Below are 18,301 nucleotides of genomic sequence, written 5' to 3'. Positions count from 1 at the left end.
TCACAAGTTAAGTAAGAGATTGAGCAAGGATATAGCTATATGGGAGCCAGAAGAAAGGAACAACCCTAGCATAGTTAAATAATTATCTATTCTGTACAAGAAACAGTCACCTCTGCCAAAAGAAGCCTGAATTTCACTGAATTTCAAAACTGGAGAATAAAAAGAATCAAAAGGAGCATATCTAGAGCTAAAGTATTTATGAGCTACATGAAGGATGCTGAAAAAATTATCCCACAAAGAGGCACAAATTGGAAAGTGAACAGCACACAGTAAACATGGGCTACTATTATTCCTTTGGTTGGATAACTGACAATCGTTTTCTGTCTACGCAGCATAATTCTGACACATTGCATTAAGAAGAGAGTGACATGAAGATGCAGCAGCATGGTGCCCCCTTTCCCTCCAGGCTCTCACTGCTAGACAGACACCGCTAAAGCCACTAGCCCTGCAATGCAGCACCAGCTGCACGGCTAATCTGCTCCAAGCATTAATTCTCAATCCACTAGCGAGATAGTATGTTTAGTTAGACATCTTCCTCTTGCACATGACCATGAATATGCTGCCTAATAATTTATTAAAATGCAGTAGAGATAAGAATAGGGGGGTCTTTGGCCAGACCAAAATAGTTTGCTGGTAACCATTCAAAACCTGCTAAAGATGAAATTCTGAAGCGCAGCAATTCATCCTTCTCTCAAAGTCAGCATATATGCACGCGTGCACACACACACAGAGAGAGAGAGAGAGAGAGAGAGAGTTCCATCAGTTTTAAAGGCAGCTATTTTTTCTACAAATACAAGGATGGCACCACAACTGCATGCAAGATGACTTACTGGCTTCTGACTTTAAGTTGCATAGAACTGGTGATAGCTCAAAGTCTACTAGGCAGACCCCCCCCCCCCTTAGTGTGGATTGGGACCTACAACTGGGTCTAACCTACAAATTATGCTTTTGTATGTACACCAGCAGCACTGCCAATATACATATACTGGGGGGAAGGAAATAGACAGCAGGTCCCATTCAGTATGTTTTTGGCAACAGGTGACAGTGACTGATGGTTTGTTATCCAGCACTTTGGACAGCACAATGGTTAAAAAGCACCCAGTGGATTTTACATGGACATGGATCAATCATATGTAAAACTTACTTATCTTTTATTGTATGCATGTATGTAATTTATCTGCTTGTTAATTTTCTGTTTCTCTCCTGGTTTTTAATGTTTGTTTTTGTAAGTTGCTTTGAGTTTGACTTTTTAGGCAAAAAGCAACTAAGAGATATGATTAAATAAATAAATGTCATTTATATAGGTTTTCCCAATAACACAGTTCTCTTGGTTGGTCACAAACATAACATATATCAAAATAATAGTATGGAAATATATATTGTTGTCGGTGCTATTATTGTTTGATTTATAAAATTTTCTAAATGCTTAGACAGAGGTTAAGATCTATGATTTTATAGTGGCCATAAGGACTACTGAAGAGACTATTATGGGAAAGGAGGAACCAGGAGCGAAATGACAGTTTGCTGCATCTGACCCAGTGGTGATTATGGGAGGTTTTCTTCTCTCTCTATCCACAGAAAGACAGAACTAACATAGATCTACTGAGCCTTAATTTATTTTGCAATTAAATTTATCAGTCTCTTTTCACCCCCAAATGAAAGCAATTCTCCTGTTTTTCCAAAATATCCTAGCAAAGTTATGATACATCATGCACACTTTCTACTCTGTCTCTGAAACTGATTACATAGCAGAAAACAAATTAACTTTCTGACCACATACAATTTCTGGAATAGGAAAAGGAATGCTAACACTGTTTTGACCTGTGAAATTTTATATGCAGAGTGTATGTAAATCAACCAAAAATTATTTGCAGTTTCTTTCTGTTTAATGATCAAGCAAATACACCATTAAAATATGGCTCTTCACGAGTCTGGGTAATCAGACGGAAAAGAAACAATGATTTAATTTCTTCCCAGTTGCTCTTAAGCATAAGTGCAATAATCTAGAGTAGAAAATTATTCACTGTTTTATTAAACCATCCATTTTCCTACGGATATTACACCCACTGAAGAGATCCCAGATACAAAAATGCAGATTTAACCTTTCAATGTTTGTTTAATGTGGACAGTGAAGGGAGGCTCAATATTGATAACTTGTCCATAGGAAAATCATAGAATCACAGAATTCTTGAGTTGGAAGGGGCGCTGAGGGTCATCTAGTCCAATGCAGGAATCTCAACTAAAGCATTCATGACAGATGGCCAGCCAACCTCTGCTTAAAAACCTCCAATGAAAGAGAACTTGTGACGTTCTGAGGGAGTCCATTCTACTGTCAAACATTCTTACTTTTGAATCTGAAGGAAGAGTCTGGGTCTAAATAAAGAAGGGGGAAATATAACTTTGACTCTATTTTGTCCAGAAGGCAGGTACTTTTAAGACAGTATTTTTCAACCACTGTTCCGTGGCACACTAGTGTGCCGCGAGATGTTGCCTGGTGTGCCGTGGGAAAAATTGTGTTTATTTGATTCCTATTCAAGAGAATTACTTTATATATAGTCAATATAGGCACAGAGTTAATTTTTTTAACATTTTCTAATGGTGGTGTGCCTCGTGATTTTTTTCATAAAACAAGTGTGCCCTTGCCCAAAAAAGGTTGAAAAACACTGTTTTAAGACAATGCTTCTTGAAAGTAAGTCAAAGTTTACCAAGAGCTTTTTGTATTAGCCAGACATCCTGTGGAAGTGGGCTTGACTCTGTTCTTGTAGTGCAGAAGGGTCAATCCTAGTCTAATTCTAGTCCAGGGAGGACTAGAAGACTCTAAAACCTTGAGAGAGCCACTGCCAGTTTCAGAGGGAACTGTAAAATTAACAGTGGTGGAGTGCTTCTGTTTGGAAATTCATTGCTTGCTTGCACGTATACACACACACACACACACACACACACACACACACTCCACCCTTTATCAAAAAGATCTCAGAGTTGTTCACAGCATCAAAATACAAAATAAAAGCACAAAATATATAATATGAACAAATACAAATACAAAAGGAAACAAATAACCTGTCACTCACAAACACATTTAAAAGGCCGTAGAATGTTCAATCAGCTCAAGGCCAGGTTGAAAAGAAAAAAAAATCGCCTGTCACCAAAAGATATGTAATGAAGGTGCCAGTTGAGCCTCCCTGGGGAGAGCATTCCACAAGGGGGGAGTCACTGCAGAAAAGGCCTGTTCTCGTGTTGCCTCCCTCCAGGCTGCTTGTGGAGATCTGGCACATGGAGAAAGGCCTCAGGTGATCATCACCGCTTTGAGATTTTTCTTAAAAATATAAAGTGGTATAGAAATGAAATAAATAATAAATAATCACGGGGTTCAGATCAGTTTATATGGGGAGATGAGGTCCTTGAGGTATTGGGGTCCTGAGCCACTTAAGGCTTTATAGATCAAAACCAGCACTTTGAATTAGGCCCAGAAACCAATTTGGCAGCCCGTGCAGTTGGGCCAGGATTGGTGTTATATGCTCAAACTGTCTTGCCCCAGTGAGCAAACCTGGCCACCAAATTCTGCACCAGCTGAAGTTTCTGAACCATCTTCAGAGGCAGTCCTGCGTTTAACGCACTGCAGTAATCTAACCTGCCTTCAATTTGGGAATTAATGTGAGCAGCCTGAGATGTTTCTTTTTAGTTATACCTGGCAATGCTTTGTTCCCTGGTAATGAGGGCTCTGTTTCTTAGTTTACTATCTATCTATCTATCTATCTATCTATCTATCTATCTATCCATCTATCTATCGTTCATTCGTTCGTTCGTTTGTCTTTTAATCATATTCATGTAACCTTGTGCAGTTACTACCAAGGAAAAAACGGCCTGCTATCCTTTGTCTGACAGACTGAATCTTTCTCAGACTATTCATAGACTGTTCAGTTTGCTGTGGGTCTGCTCCTGAATGCTAAACAGCCTCCCATACTGCCTACTTTCTCTCAGAGGAGCTTAAACAGGAACCTCAGATAGGGCACTGAAATGTTGGCATGGCAACGTTGAAGAGAAAAGCTGCAACCTCTGGCATCCTGATGAGCCGTAGTAGCAGCTTGTTTGTGTGGCTTGCTGTTTTGCAGCATTTCAGTGCAATCTCTCCTGTTTATCCAAGAATGTATTTCAAATGAATGAATTCATATTTTATGAATGAGAGTACTCCAGAGCTAACTGGAGAAATGATTTGGGGAAGCAAGCATACAAAGTTGCCCAAGTGGGTGTGTAACTTCAATGACCTTTAAGGAATCGTGTTTGGGAGCTATAGGCAGCTTTGTTAAAAATGAGCTCAGGCATGGCGGCAAACTTTGGCAAAGAGCTGCAGCAGCATACTTGTTTCCTCCGGGAACGTGAAGCACGCAACAGCCAAAGGCTGCTGGAGAAAGGACAAGGGAACACTCAGTCAGACAAGGAAAACACATATGAAATCTCTGGAGTCAAATCCATTCATTCAAGGCAAGAAACGGAATTATTCAAGAAATGAATTTATCACCTTTAAAGAAAGACAGGAAGAAAAAGCTGCAGTAGTTTCTCCCAGCTAGCTGTTCAAATTCTGATTCAGCACATACTAAAAAGCAATGTTCCATATTTATCAGGTGACCTTCATGGACAGCAAATAATCCCACAAGAAAATTATGGTCTAAAAATTATGTGTAAAAGATGTTTTAAAGTTTCTACAGCCTTTTTATGGGGAAAGCTACAAAATCTGCTTGCCATGTTACTTTTCCAATAGACATGTTGAGTTGGATCCTGACTAAGGGTGAAATTCTATACTCACCTACCTGAGAGCAAGCTCCATTGAAGTCAACAGACTCTACCTCTGAACAGACATACGTATAGAGAATTGTGATGTTAGCTGCATTTTCTTCATAAAAATCATAAGACTGAAGTTGATCATAACTATATTTTCACACTGACTTCAGTGTGATCTAAACACAACTAACAGTCTGGATCCAACTTATATTGACTAGAAGGACAGCAAAAGAAAACTAACATTTTAAAAAGAATAGAAAAATCACATTTTATAAATCAGGTGTAAAAATCAAAGCCTGCAACTCCAGATTTATTAAAATGCAAATATCATCTGACAAAGCAGAATGATATATGACTAATTTAGAGGGGAGGATTACCAAGGTGCTCAGTTCAGTTGGCACTCTATGTATGCCCCAGAACTCCTTGGCTCCTTTGCTCTACAGGTTATTGTCCAATGAGTGTGCAAGCACAACAGAGGAAGCAATCCTTTTTATAGACTAGCTGCTCTCACTGAAAAGCGGCTTCTGGCTGTCATGGGATTGAGATGTGCAAGAACTCTATTTGCTAATACCTAATGTGAGACCTAAGCCTTTTGCCAACTGCTAGCACAAACAATCCTCAATTCAGTCATTATTTAGTCCTGAGGAGGTTGAAGCTTCCATCCACTGCCCCATAGCAATAATCAATAGCCATTTGCTTTCCTTTTCCTTCTTTGCTTATGTTTTCTTTTTTCTTTTTTCTATGTCCTCTACTCTGGCTCAATGAAGGGACTGTATGCAAATGAAGTTGATGGCTGGCTGGTGAAAGACCCTGTGGGAGAGGCAGGGCAGGGCAGCTCTCCCAGGGTAGGAGGCTGGGAAGAAACATAGTTTAAGCATCCATCCATGTAAGAACCAATGGCCAGCCTGCTTCTTCTTATCTGTAAACTGAGGGCTGTGAACATCACCATTTCTTATCTTGGCATTCATCATCTATTTGCTACTAAATGTATTTACTTTTTTGCCATTACAACCAGCTCATCGTATCAGCAAAGGAAACCATACAGTTTTCGTCAGAACTTTCTGGCAGTTTGTGGTCATGTGCACTGACTTTGGATATGTTTCACTTTCTGTTAAGATAACCTCTTTTCACTGGAGGCTGCAAGTATCAATGGCAGCAAAGAGAGCAGGAAATGTGGGAGGCATCACACTGTTCCCTACATTTAATCTGGCATTGCTGTGCAGTTTTGTTATGTCTAACTAGCCCGATTCACTCCCAAAATGAAATTTTATGTTACAGTCGTACCTCGTGTTACGAACATTGCGTGTTGCGTTTGTCACGGGTTACGAACGCACCGAACCTGGAAGTACTGGAATGGGTTACTTTCGGGTTTGGTGGTTTGCGCATGTGCAGACGCGTCAAATTACATCACACGCATGCGCAGAAGTGCCGAATCTCATCGCGCACATGCGCAGACGTGGCACTTCATGATACGGACTGCTCATTATGTGAACGGGGCTCCGGAACGGATTCTGTTCACATCCAGAGGTACCACTGTATTCTTAAAATGTCAAGCATTAACATATGATACCATGTGCTTGCCAGTGCCTAAATCAGTATGGGCCAAAGTGTGCAATGTATAACAATCAGTATCATGATCTCCTTGGGGTGGGGGGTGGGGGTGGGAATGAAAAAAAGGAGAGCAGTTCACTATAACAGTTTATATCGCAGGAGACTAATCATCAACAGGATAAGCATCATGCTTGGGCTTTCATAGAATAAACTGTTGAGCAGAAATAAACACAGGCCTATTTTTCTTTCTGATATTCCTATTTAGAAGTATCTGCTTACCCTGCACATAGTAACTTTTTCAAAATATCAACTATAACAGAAAATGAATGTCTGAAACTAAAGATCTAATATTCTAGGCTGCATCAACAGAAATACAGTGTCCCAATCAAGGAAAGTAACAGTCCCGTTCTATTCTGCCTTGGTCAGACCATACCTGGAGTCCTGTGTTCAGTTCTGGGCACCACAATTTAAGAAGGATGTTGATAAGCTGGAACATGGGCAGAGGGCGACCAGATGATCATGGGTCTGGAAAACAAACCTTATGAGGAACGGTTGAGAGAACTGGGTATGTTTAGCCTGTATAAGAGGAGACTCAGAGGAAATATGATAGCCACCTTCAAATTTCTAAAGGGCTATCACATGGAGCATGAATGAAGATTTCTTCTCCCTGCTCTGGAGGCTAGGACCCGAAACAATGGCTTCAAGTTACAAGAAAGGAAATAGGATGGCACTATTTGCACTAGCAGCAAGAAAAACACAGGCAAACTTTCTGGATAGTGCTAGTGCTAAACCCTAGGGATGCTGACTAGAAGTAACTTTCCTAAATAGTAGACTTGTCCTGGTCTGGTGCATGTAATTTTTTTATTTTTTATTTTGGTAGCTGTGCGGTTTGTGCTCATACTGTATTGGCTATAAACAAAATATATATGTATTTTAAAACTAAACACCAGAAAGAACTTTCTGACAGTAAGAGCTGTTTGACAGTGCAACAGACTCCCATGAGAGGTGGTGGACTCTCCTTCCTTGGAGGTTTTAAAGCAGAGATTGGACGGCCATCTGTCATGAATGATCTACCGGTAGTTGAGATTCCTGCACTGCAGGGGGTTGGACTAGATGACCCTCAAGATCCTTTCCAATTCTATGATTCATTCAGATTCATTCAGAACATGAGCTCCAGACCAAGCAAAAAAGTGATCTCAACCAGGATCTTGGGAAGGTTCTCTAGATATAAAATTCTATGGCTCATGGATTTCATTTGAGACACATTTTTTTAAAGTGAACTCTCCTGATTAGCACTTCCTGAACAAATACATAGATCAGAACACAGTCATACTTCATGTTTTGCAGTTTTCTGATTTTGCAAAATGGTTATTGGCTCCAAAATGCATGTTTTATGTTAATAGGTGATAAAATATTTTGGGATAAAATGCATATTGAAATGCCAATTTTGTGGAGAAATATGTCAACAAATAAAGTAAAATTGTATGCATGTTTTTGTTTGTTTTTTAAATGGAACTTGCAGACTGGATTTTTCAGTGCACATATGCATAGAGGACATGGACCAGAAACAGATTGATCCATCTATCCCTAATAATATTTCCCTAAGTGCTGGACTTGAATTACTTTAGCCCAGAAACTATGTCTAATTCTATAAGGACTCTTGTCAGTTTCCTGGAGGCAAGGACAATGCACAGTACAAAGATGAGAAATGCTGCAATGCTGCAGTGAGAAAAGGATGAAACAGTGCCAGGATCAGCAGCAATTGCTACACACACACACACACACACACAGAGAGAGAGAGAGAGAGAGAGAGAGAGAGAGAGAGAGAGAGAGAGAGGGAATGTGGATGGAAATGGACTGGAATGGGTGGAAATATGAACATTGATTTTCTGTCTACAGTAATTCTAGTTACAAGATCCATGCTTCTGAACTGCAAAGAATTCAGTATCCTCTTCAAATACCTTTGAGAAATAACACCAGGCTTTGGAAGAGGATTTCTCACTTACCCCAGTGCGCAAACTAGGAAACGAGAATATATGTTTCAAAACTAGCAACACTCTTCAAATTCACAAAGAATCAATAGGAAGCTTCTTGTGGATTTGCAGCAATGCTAGGTAAGGGCCTTGTTGAAAATGAGGAGGAACCAAGAGTGAAATAACCATCTCTAAATCACCCGCCTGCTGCAGAGTCAGCATATGAGGTCACAGGCAATCATTCTGCCTGGCTGAGGAACATTTTCTCACTATTTCTGAACATCGCCTGCAGGAAGATTAAACAGTCTGTGTCAGGGAACTGTCCCCGGCTCAGCGCAGCGCGGGATGTTACAGAGAGCCCCGGCACCACCTGACCAGCAGCACCTCCTCTTCCAGTGGAGGAAACAGCGAGGTCTCCAGCGGGGAGGGGCAAGCAGCTTCAGGTCTTGAAAGCAAAGGCTCTGGGGATGTTGGAGAGACCCTGCACTCCCCTGGCTCATTGGGCGAGGAGGGAGACACGCCATTTCCAGCGCCCCAAGTGCGCAGAGGGGTGAAACGCAAGGAGGGGAGGTGGAGATTTGGGATACCGAACTCTTATGTTGGGGTCACAGCCGGAAGGGGCCACTCCCGGATTCTGCATGTGACTGATACAGACATGAACTTGTAGCTCTGCACTGTAAATAGCATGCACAATAAACCTGTTAAAAGACGGTTTGGAGTCTTGCCTGACTACTTACGAGCAACCACCCCACGGACCTTACAGTCTGCAAGGAAAGAAGTGCGGAGACTAGGCACAGGGATATATAAAAAGAGCATCCAATGTTTCTAGGGCTTAATTGCTACAATATTACCACAGATGAAAAGAGAATAAATGTTACAGGTTACTTATAAATAAGTATCCCCCACCCCCCACCTAGTGCTACACTTGGGGTAGGGCAGATCCAGCACCATATCCTGCCTCTAAGGGAATAAAGGGCCGCGTCATATGGGGGATGGCCCTCCCTCCCATTTCCTACAGCAATGCTGGGGAACCTCCAACTTGTGGGCTTCCCATTTGGTCTGTGAGGTTGCTTTGGCCATCACTAGAATTGCCATTAGTCTTATCTATTTGCCTACTTTTCATTTGTGTAAGAATGCCCCAAGTAAAATCACTCATCATGGCCAATGCAGAAGATGAAATCTTAAAAGATTTTAAAAGTGAGGTTAGGCTCAACAAATCTTGAGAGATGCTGAAAGTGCAAACAAGGGGAAATTAGCAGTGCAAACCAAAAAAAAAAAAAGTCGTTTGCGGTGATGGATTATGTGTTTGTTGATGATTACAGCTATTAGGTTATAGCATTAACTTTGCGGTTAGTTGTGCCATTTTATGTCCACTGCACAATGTATCCCCCAAAAGCAACAACAAGAATGAATAGAACGTAAACCTAAGCTACTTCATCTTATCAAATCAGGAGTTAGCCCAATCCGCAATTTGGGTAAGATGAAGTAATAAAATTTAAATGGATGATTCCTATATATTTACCTGCAAGCCATAGCTTTATTTTTTAAATTAAATTCTAACAAAGTTTTTTAAAGTGATAGGGTGAGATATACATTGCTATGAATAGTATTGGCATTTGCTATTGTTTCTTAAAGCACAAGGTATATTGTTGTCTAGTGGTGTACTAAGATAGAATTAAAAACATGCCCCTTGCCTTAAAAGAGAGACAGAAACAGAAAGGCGAGGCAAATGGAGGAGAACAGATTATAAATACTCTGGAAGCACAGGATAATAATGCTGAGAGAAAAGTAGCTGTGAGGAAGCAAAATGGAAAGAAGTGGTTTGAAAACAGCAGTTGAGGCCACACTACATATTTCATCTGCAAATATATCCCAAAAGATCAATGACTAGGTGTCCCATGTTTTCAAATCAGCTGTAAGGGAGGATTCCTCCCCTCCCCAACTCTGGAAGCAGGTAGATACAGAAGCAGGACTCACTTAATTCAGTAGGACACCCTCCCTCCCAAGTGTGTGTATGATCACAGCCTTAAAGTCTTGTTCAAGCCATGATCTCTAGAAAACAAGCAATAGAATGAGTTAAGAGGTAGGTGTATTTCTGTATGTTTCGTTCTTGGTCAAATGAGTTCATCATCCACAATACAATAATTTCACAACTTCTTTATGCAACCTATATACCAATAAGTCAAAAGCTGGTTCAGCCATCAGTGTTTTGCCCTTTTCCACAAGCTTATGGTAGGCTGTCTGACTATTTTAAATTTGTTTATACATTTATATGCTAATATTTCACCTTATCAAAAAACAATATTTGTAAAACTGCAGGAGGGATGGATATGTGGATGCACTGGTGATGTCATAGACATCATGTCATGATGTCATAGCCAACAGGCAATATTCATGGCTGGCTTTTCCCTAGTTCAAGCAGAAAACTTGCAGAATATTTTTGTTCAGAGCTTGCTCCATTTGAGCGAGCAGCATGTTTGCATCAAAGTGGATGGTGGTTTTAAATCACTCCTGTTGCTCTTTATTAGCCTTCATTTTTAGACTCAGGGTGCAACTTCGTTTCCAATGATAAATGAACAGGGGAGCTTTTTTTTAAGATTTCTATATAACTAGTTTATGTAAGCAAGGTGTTCCCCAAACCTACATTTACATTATTCTAACAAAGATATTTCCAGGGCTGTCAAATTATGAAACAACTTAGGGCCTGGAGATTTAAAACTATCCGACTGTTGAGAAATTATGAATAGCTTTTTCATAAAGTACTGTCAGCGGCTAGTAAATGGTGCTAAGATTATCCTCTTAGCATGCATAGTTGCATACACCACCAAGGGCAGTTGTTCATGTGAGAAAGATGAATTCCTACTGCTTAATGCAATGAGGCTGAAAAAAATGTATTTGCCTGAAGAAAAATCCAAAAGAAATATTAAGTTACTTTCAGCAATAAACTTTTATGAATGCCAAATTATTCTTTTTATGCAATGATTATATTTTACACAAAGATAAATCTTGAAACGTTTGCACTTTTTTGCAGGTAAAGCAGAATATGGGTAGGCTTAGGATTTTAGAGGGGCATGTGTGCATGTGGTTACATCTACCGCTTGGATTCCAACCAAAAGCTCAAGTTGGCAAGTAATGCTAATGAGCTCCCCAAAGCAGATGTTCATCTGGTCAGTATGTCGCTTTCCAGCAAAGCACTGGCTGGGAGAAACTTGTAGTAATCCCCAATAAGCATAAACGCTGGCTTGGCTCCAAAGCTGCCCTCCAGCTAGCCGAAAGCCTCTTCCACCCATTGACAGGCCGTTTCTGATATAGCAGAAGAATGATGCATTAGAAAGATGGCCCCAGACCCACTGAAGTTCTTCCACTTGCTAAATTTCTAGCACTTCACACATCTTTTCAAGACTCTGGACTGCCTACTATAGCTTATATATTCTTATTCACCATGTTTTTCTTACAATAATGCAACCTCCAACACACTGCAAAAGGTCACCTACTAGCATTTCATAAAGGTAAAGGTAAAGGGACCCCTGACCATTAGGTCCAGTCGTGTCCGACTCTGGGTTTGAGGCACTCATCTCGCTCTATAGGCCGAGGAGCTGGCGTTTGTCCGCAGACAGCTTCCGGGTCATGTGGCCAGCATGACAAAGCCGCTTCTGGTGAACCAGAGCAGCGCACAGAAATGCCGTTTACCTTCCCGCTGGAGCGGTACCTATTTATCTACTTGCACTTTGATGTGCTTTCGAACTGCTAGGTTGGCAGGAGCTGGGACCGAGCAATGGGAGCTCACCTCATTGCAGGGATTCGAACCGCCGACCTTCTGATCAGCAAGCCCTAGGCTCTGTGGTTTAACCCACAGCGCCACCTGGGTCCCACAGCGCCACCTGGGTCATTTCATAGCACAGCAACTAATACACTTCCTTCTGATGCTCACGATTCTTTGGATCCGGGTAACTTGACAATGCATATATAAATACTAGTTCCATAGCCCTTGTCTCCAGCGGTCCAGGAGACACTGATTCTTCATAGCTCACTCTTCCTGTTTGAAGACCCAAGCCTTAGCTACTCTGCCCACTCCTTACCTACCCACATTCCATGAGTCATATTCTTCCCTTCTCTCATCTAAAACTCAGTTCATCAGTGAAGACAAAGCTCTTCATTGTGCATGAGAGACACTGCTTCAGAGAAGCTGTTATCTCTTGCGTTGATGATGCATAGAGTTTGTAGCTTAATTAAACAAATCTGACTAATGTATTAGATCACATAGGCGCACGCACATGCATTTCAGACCTATGAAGGTGGCTGGTTTAAGAATTGGTTTCTTCTGCGGCTGGATTGCTGTTTTATTACGCATATTGGCTTTATATATTTTAAGTCATCTTGCTCTGTTGTATTTTAACAAATTGTCAATATACGGCCCAGTGAACTATCACACTGAATGGTGTGTTATAAATACAATAAATAATTATTATCAATAGTGTCATAATTTGTGTTATTGGCATAGTGTAATATACTTACAATGACTTTGCATTTGGGTTTATAAATTGTGGAACTTGACACTGCAGCAGACTAAGGGGCCTGCGTACAGCCTGCCTCATTCACTGAGGCTGAAGATGCACGCCTCAGTTTAAAAAGAACAAACAAACAGACACACAGTTCCACAGACTGAAATCAAGACAAGTTTCTATCCTGGGTAGTCTAAATTGGTGCAATAAAACCTGCACCAGCAGTTGGTACTTCCAGGAGGCTGGGGAAGAGACTTACCATCACTGCTCTCCCCAACATTTGCCTTTTAGTGCTGTCAGCCTCCTCTGGAGGAGAGAAGGGGAAGACAGCTGCATGTGATCTACCCCAACGAATCCCTGGCTGAACTGCATTTAAGCCAGGCTCCTTGGAGTGAAGCAAGACCAATACCAGAAACTTTATTGATGATTGTCTTTAATTTTTGCTTTCTATTTATGTACTTGAGCCTAGATTGTTGTTGGTGCTTTGTAATATTGAATTTATTCTATGTTTGCTCAATTTTTGTTACTTTGAATTTATTGACATCTTCTGTATTTTGCATATTTGTGTTTCCAATGCTCTCTAGTTTGATGTTTTAAATGTTTTCTGTAAGCCACTTTGGGCAGGGGTGGAGGAAGGGGGGTGCGGTGGGTGTGGTCCACTCCAGGTGTCACCACTGGGGGCAGGTGACAAAATGCCTCATGGCACTCACTGCGGGGCCTGCAGTGTGCCCAAGCCACATGTCTCTCTTGGGAGAGAGGCGGTGGCTTGGGTGCACGCAGGCTCCGCGCTGCCTAAATGGTCCACCCGCTGCCTCCCCCCCCAGCTGTAAGGTGGCTGAGTGGGAGGAGGCAGGCAGACTCTAGAGGCCCTGCGGTGCACCCCATCCTTGCCCTGGCCCTATGGGCGGCTCACCGCACCCCAGGGTGCTCTGCCCTAGGTGCCCAAGCAGCTTCCTCCGCTGCTGACGTTGGGCACAGCTTGTTGTGGAAAAGTGGTATATGAGTAAAATCTATCTATCTATCTATCTATCAAATCTACGCCATTGACAGCATACCCAGTAGCAAGAAGGCTCTGGCCGAAATTATCTAACAACATTTGACAATGGGTTAATACAATTCAGTACTGAATGCAGCGAAGCTGTAGTAACCATTTAGCAGAGTAACTGATTACCCAAATGGCTTGATCTGACAAACTTTCTTATTCTGGAGCCCTCTCTCTGGAGTACTCTCTCAGTCAAGACTATCAGCAAAATCCAAGCTGTGTTTCTGAACTGTAACCACTTTCTAGACTGCAAGTAGGAAAACACGTGTTTGAATGGTTTCTCCCGCAACAACAACCCCAGCTCTCTTTGCACATACAAAATTGATATCTGAAGCAGAAGGATAGTCTATGCATTGCAGAACTTTCCCTCTAACGTTAATTTTCTCTGAACTGGAAATGGTTTAATGGCTTGCAGGTCAGTATATACATTAAGATTAAGCAGCTGGTCTGACTTTTCCTACAGCAAGTCACATGCTCATCTTCTAATATTCCATTTAACTCAGCTATATATTCAACAAAAGTGGCAGTGGTGCCAGGAGTCACATCCAATGTCATGACTATAATGACCTCAGTTTTTGGAGTAAAATAGTGTAGCGAGCCAGGGAAGAAATCATTTATGACAGTGTCTGCCCTTGGTTTCACTCTCGAGACCTGATCCTGTGAAGTAGGACAACTATGGAGCAGAGAAGCCTGCTTTATGCTGCGTCAGACAATTGTCCTGTCCAGCCTCACATTTCTGCTGTGTCTGGCAAAGCTGTCTCATGCCTTAGACCTTTTCCTAACTCGAAAGGCTTTTTAATTAGAGACTGAACCTGGGTCCCCCTGCAGGCAAAGGATGTGCTCTTCCACCAAGCTGTGAGCCCTCTCTTTCTATGTGTTGTGTTCCCTCCCATTACCTTTAGGATTTGACCTTGGCCCAGGATGCCCCAAAATGCCTTTCACAAGAGAAATCTGTTCCATTTCTAACGTGTGGGCTGCACCCCCTGCTGCAGTCTGATCTAGTCTAGGGTGAATCAGATACCAATATCTGCAGCACTCCCCCCTTGAAAAGCAAGTCTTTAAAGCACAAAGGAAAGGGGGTCTTTTACCTGCAGTTTCTTTCTCTCCTGTAGCTAGTTCTCCATTGATCCCATTCTCTTTGGTTCTGGAGTATGAGCTCTGTTGCCCACGTGCACCATATCCACCATCTTCATCCTCTCTGTATGGAAATCCATTGGCACTTCTGACTAGTCCTTCACCTGTGCCGCTTTGCTCCTTCATCTCAGGGGAGTGTGAGTGCGAAGAAGCCTCTGCTATCTGACTTGAAGTCCAGTGCGGTGCCTTAGCTTCGTCCTTCCTGTCGTCAGCCATGTTTCTTCGCCTTTAGAATTGTTCCTGTAACCATAAATGAAGGAAATATCACTACTATAGGAACATATCAGCACATGTGATGGGAGTGTCCAAAAACTGAAAGATTTTTGCCAAATATATTTACAGAAATATCTTTAAATACAAGGCAAACAGTTCCCGGGATTCCAGGACTAACGCTACTTAATTTGTATAGTTATGATATGTTGCAAATTAGAAATAAAGAACTCATTACACAACTATTAACCATTGCAAGAACAACCATTGTCAGGACATGGAAATCATTACAATTATTGACTATGGATCAATGGCATAATGCAATCTGTTGTGATTTTATTGATTATACAAATAAAGAGGCATATGGTGCTGTGGGTTAAACCACAGAGCCTAGGGCTTGCTGATCAGAAGGTCGGCGGTTCGAATCCCCGCAACGGGGTGAGCTCCCCTTGCTCTGTCCCTGCTCCTGCCAACCTAGCAGTTTGAAAGCACGTCAAAGCGCAAGTAGATAAATAGGGACTGCTCCGGTGGGAAGGTAAACGGTGTTTCCATGCGCTGCTCTGGTTCACCAGAAGTGGCTTATTCATGCCGGCCACATGACCCGGAAGCTGTACGCCAGCTCCCTCGGCCAGTAACGCGAGATGAGCGCCGCAACCCCAGAGTCGGACACGACTGGACCTAATGGTAAGGGGTCCTTTATGGCAGAATAGCTCCCACAGTTTACAGCAGTGTTTTTCAACCTTTTTTGGGCAAAGGCACACTTGTTTCATGAAAAAAATCACGAGGCACACCACCATTAGAAAATGTTAAAAAAATTAACTCTGTGCCTATATTGACTATATATAAAGTAATTTTTCAATTTTTCCCACGACACACCAGGCAACATCTCGCGGCACACTAGTGTGCCGCAGAACAGTGGTTGAAAAACACTGGTTTACAGCATATTTTGGCGTACATTAAGTATATATTTTGCTGCCAAGGAGTGTGGTGGAGTCTCCTTCTTTGGAAGTCTTTAAGCGGAGGCTTGACAGCCATCTGTCAGGAATGCTTTGATGGTGTTTTCTGCTTGGCAGGGGGTTGGACTGGATGGCCCTTGGGGTCTCTTCCAACTCTATGATTCTATATTTTAATTTCCCCTTTTCTCCCTTACTCCCTATAAATTCCTATGAATTAAAATTGTTATTGATTCAAAATACCTTTTACTAATGGTCAACAATCTAAGCATATATCTTATTCTACATCATTTCGTATCTGCAATAATTATGTTATGTATTCTTTAACACAACATGTTAATATACTTAGAAACATTTGTCTGAACATAAACTGTTGTTTCATTTTAATTCTTGTTTTATGTAACTGTTCCATGTCATATGTCTAAATATAATAACTAAAAACAAAAGAAAAGAAAAAAGAAAATGAACGAGAAATCTGTTAATACAGTATATGTATTTCCCCCTAATAATATGAAACACCTTATTGCAAGACTTATTGCATCTATAAATTGCCATGAAAGAAAAGCCACCATGGAAGCTTTGCTGTAGACTTCATTATAACAATGTAGCAAGGATTTTACCCAACATTTACTTACTTACTTACTTACTTACTTACTTAAGTAAATTAGTTAAATTAGTAGATGGAGCTTTTTAGGTAGAGCAGTAATTTTAACTCAGGTCTTAACCCTCACCATTCAATTCAATATACTATCTGGCTTGCTACTGAGAAGTCCAGCATATTTAGGAATACAATAAATCCATTGATGTCAGCACACTAGCTATTTGACTAGGTGCTAGAGGGAAGACAGGAGACAAAAGCTGGACTTAACTATTTAATTTTAAAATCATAGCATGGATTAAAATTCATATATTAAAAACACCATGGAGCTTCAATCTTTTGGTTGTCAATTTTTAGGAAACAGATTTTTGGAGCAGCTTCCCATACCTTTAGTTTCCAACCTTTGGATTCCCCACTGCTGCCAAAATGTCTACTCAGGAATGCCCACTCAAGCTTTGCCAGTGCAGAATATGGAGAAGAGAGACAGAAGCTATATTCACCAACCAGTACCTATAAAGTTGCACTCACTGCTGTAATTTCCTATAGGCAAAATTTGTTGCTCACCTCAACATTACAGGGCTAGCTGGACCAATAGTCTGACTATGAACATTTGGATATGGGCATTTTCATGGCCAATACTTCAATATGAATTGTCAAACACTTCACTGCAAAAACCATTGTAAGTAAAAATGTCATTCTTATAACAAGATGAACATACAAAATAGCTTTATAAACACAAACCCATAGCCTAGTATCATACTGGTGGCTCTTCAAGGTCTCACGCACCAAGTTCTCACCTGCTTCCTGAGATCATTTAAACTGGATATAGTAATGACTGGAAAAGCGACTGTGTTATGACACCCAAACCATGCACTCTACCCAGTCACAGACCTCCCTGTGTTACTGCTGTAAAGTCCAATGAATGTGGTTTTTATGACCAATGCAACAAATCTTAACTCTTTTAATGCCCCATACTATATGTTCAAAATCTTTTGTAAAGAAATGCTCACAAGCTGCAGAGATCCCTCTGTGTAAGAAATGGAAGTCTTCTGTCTTTAAAATGACCCCTGTGTGGTGCATCTTTCAGCAGGACCAAACATTGGCTCAGTATGTTTAATAGAGAGTTACTGTGCAGAATGTAGACTAAATTCTCATGTTATTGGTAAGGCGCTTTTCCAGTGCAGAATGCCAGAGAAATACCTGGAGTGAATCAATGCAACCTTCTCTGTGTTGTATGAGAAAATTGCAACCTGGAAAATTCTCCTGAATGCAGACTGATAAGCAGAGAGCACATGACAGGTCCAATAATTGCCTCTTTTGATCATTAGTAATTTTGGTAATCATTAAAGTAACTAATAATGTACTGAAAACATTTGCTCTTTTACTTAATTTTACAGATACTTAGCAGGCAAATAATTTTGCAATGGTATTATTTTACATAACAGCACAGCATCAGGCGCTTAAAAACAAACTACAAACATGCACAGTGGCGGGTACAGTAAAGGAGACATCAATCTATAGACTATGTTGTTCTCAAATTCAAAAAATGTGCATGAAGG

General features: G+C 41.1%; 1 protein-coding gene across 38 annotated transcripts in view; it reads right to left on the bottom strand.

The window, feature by feature from the left end:
* MAP2 (microtubule associated protein 2) overlaps positions 1-18,301 on the bottom strand; it is a 186,709-nt gene that overhangs the window by 74,095 nt on the left and 94,313 nt on the right. For all 38 annotated transcript variants that reach the window (XM_033170369.1, XM_033170438.1, XM_033170504.1 and 35 more), the window contains one exon: positions 14,936-15,221. In XM_033170369.1, the coding sequence (XP_033026260.1) occupies positions 14,936-15,197 (262 nt within the window). In that variant the 5' untranslated portion in view covers positions 15,198-15,221. The remainder of the gene's footprint in view (positions 1-14,935; positions 15,222-18,301) is intronic.

The sequence above is a fragment of the Lacerta agilis genome, chromosome 1 (genome assembly GCF_009819535.1).
Source record: "Lacerta agilis isolate rLacAgi1 chromosome 1, rLacAgi1.pri, whole genome shotgun sequence".
NCBI lineage: Eukaryota > Metazoa > Chordata > Lepidosauria > Squamata > Lacertidae > Lacerta > Lacerta agilis.
Note: the sequence above shows the minus strand (reverse complement) of the source record. Positions and strands in the feature narration are given on the sequence as shown.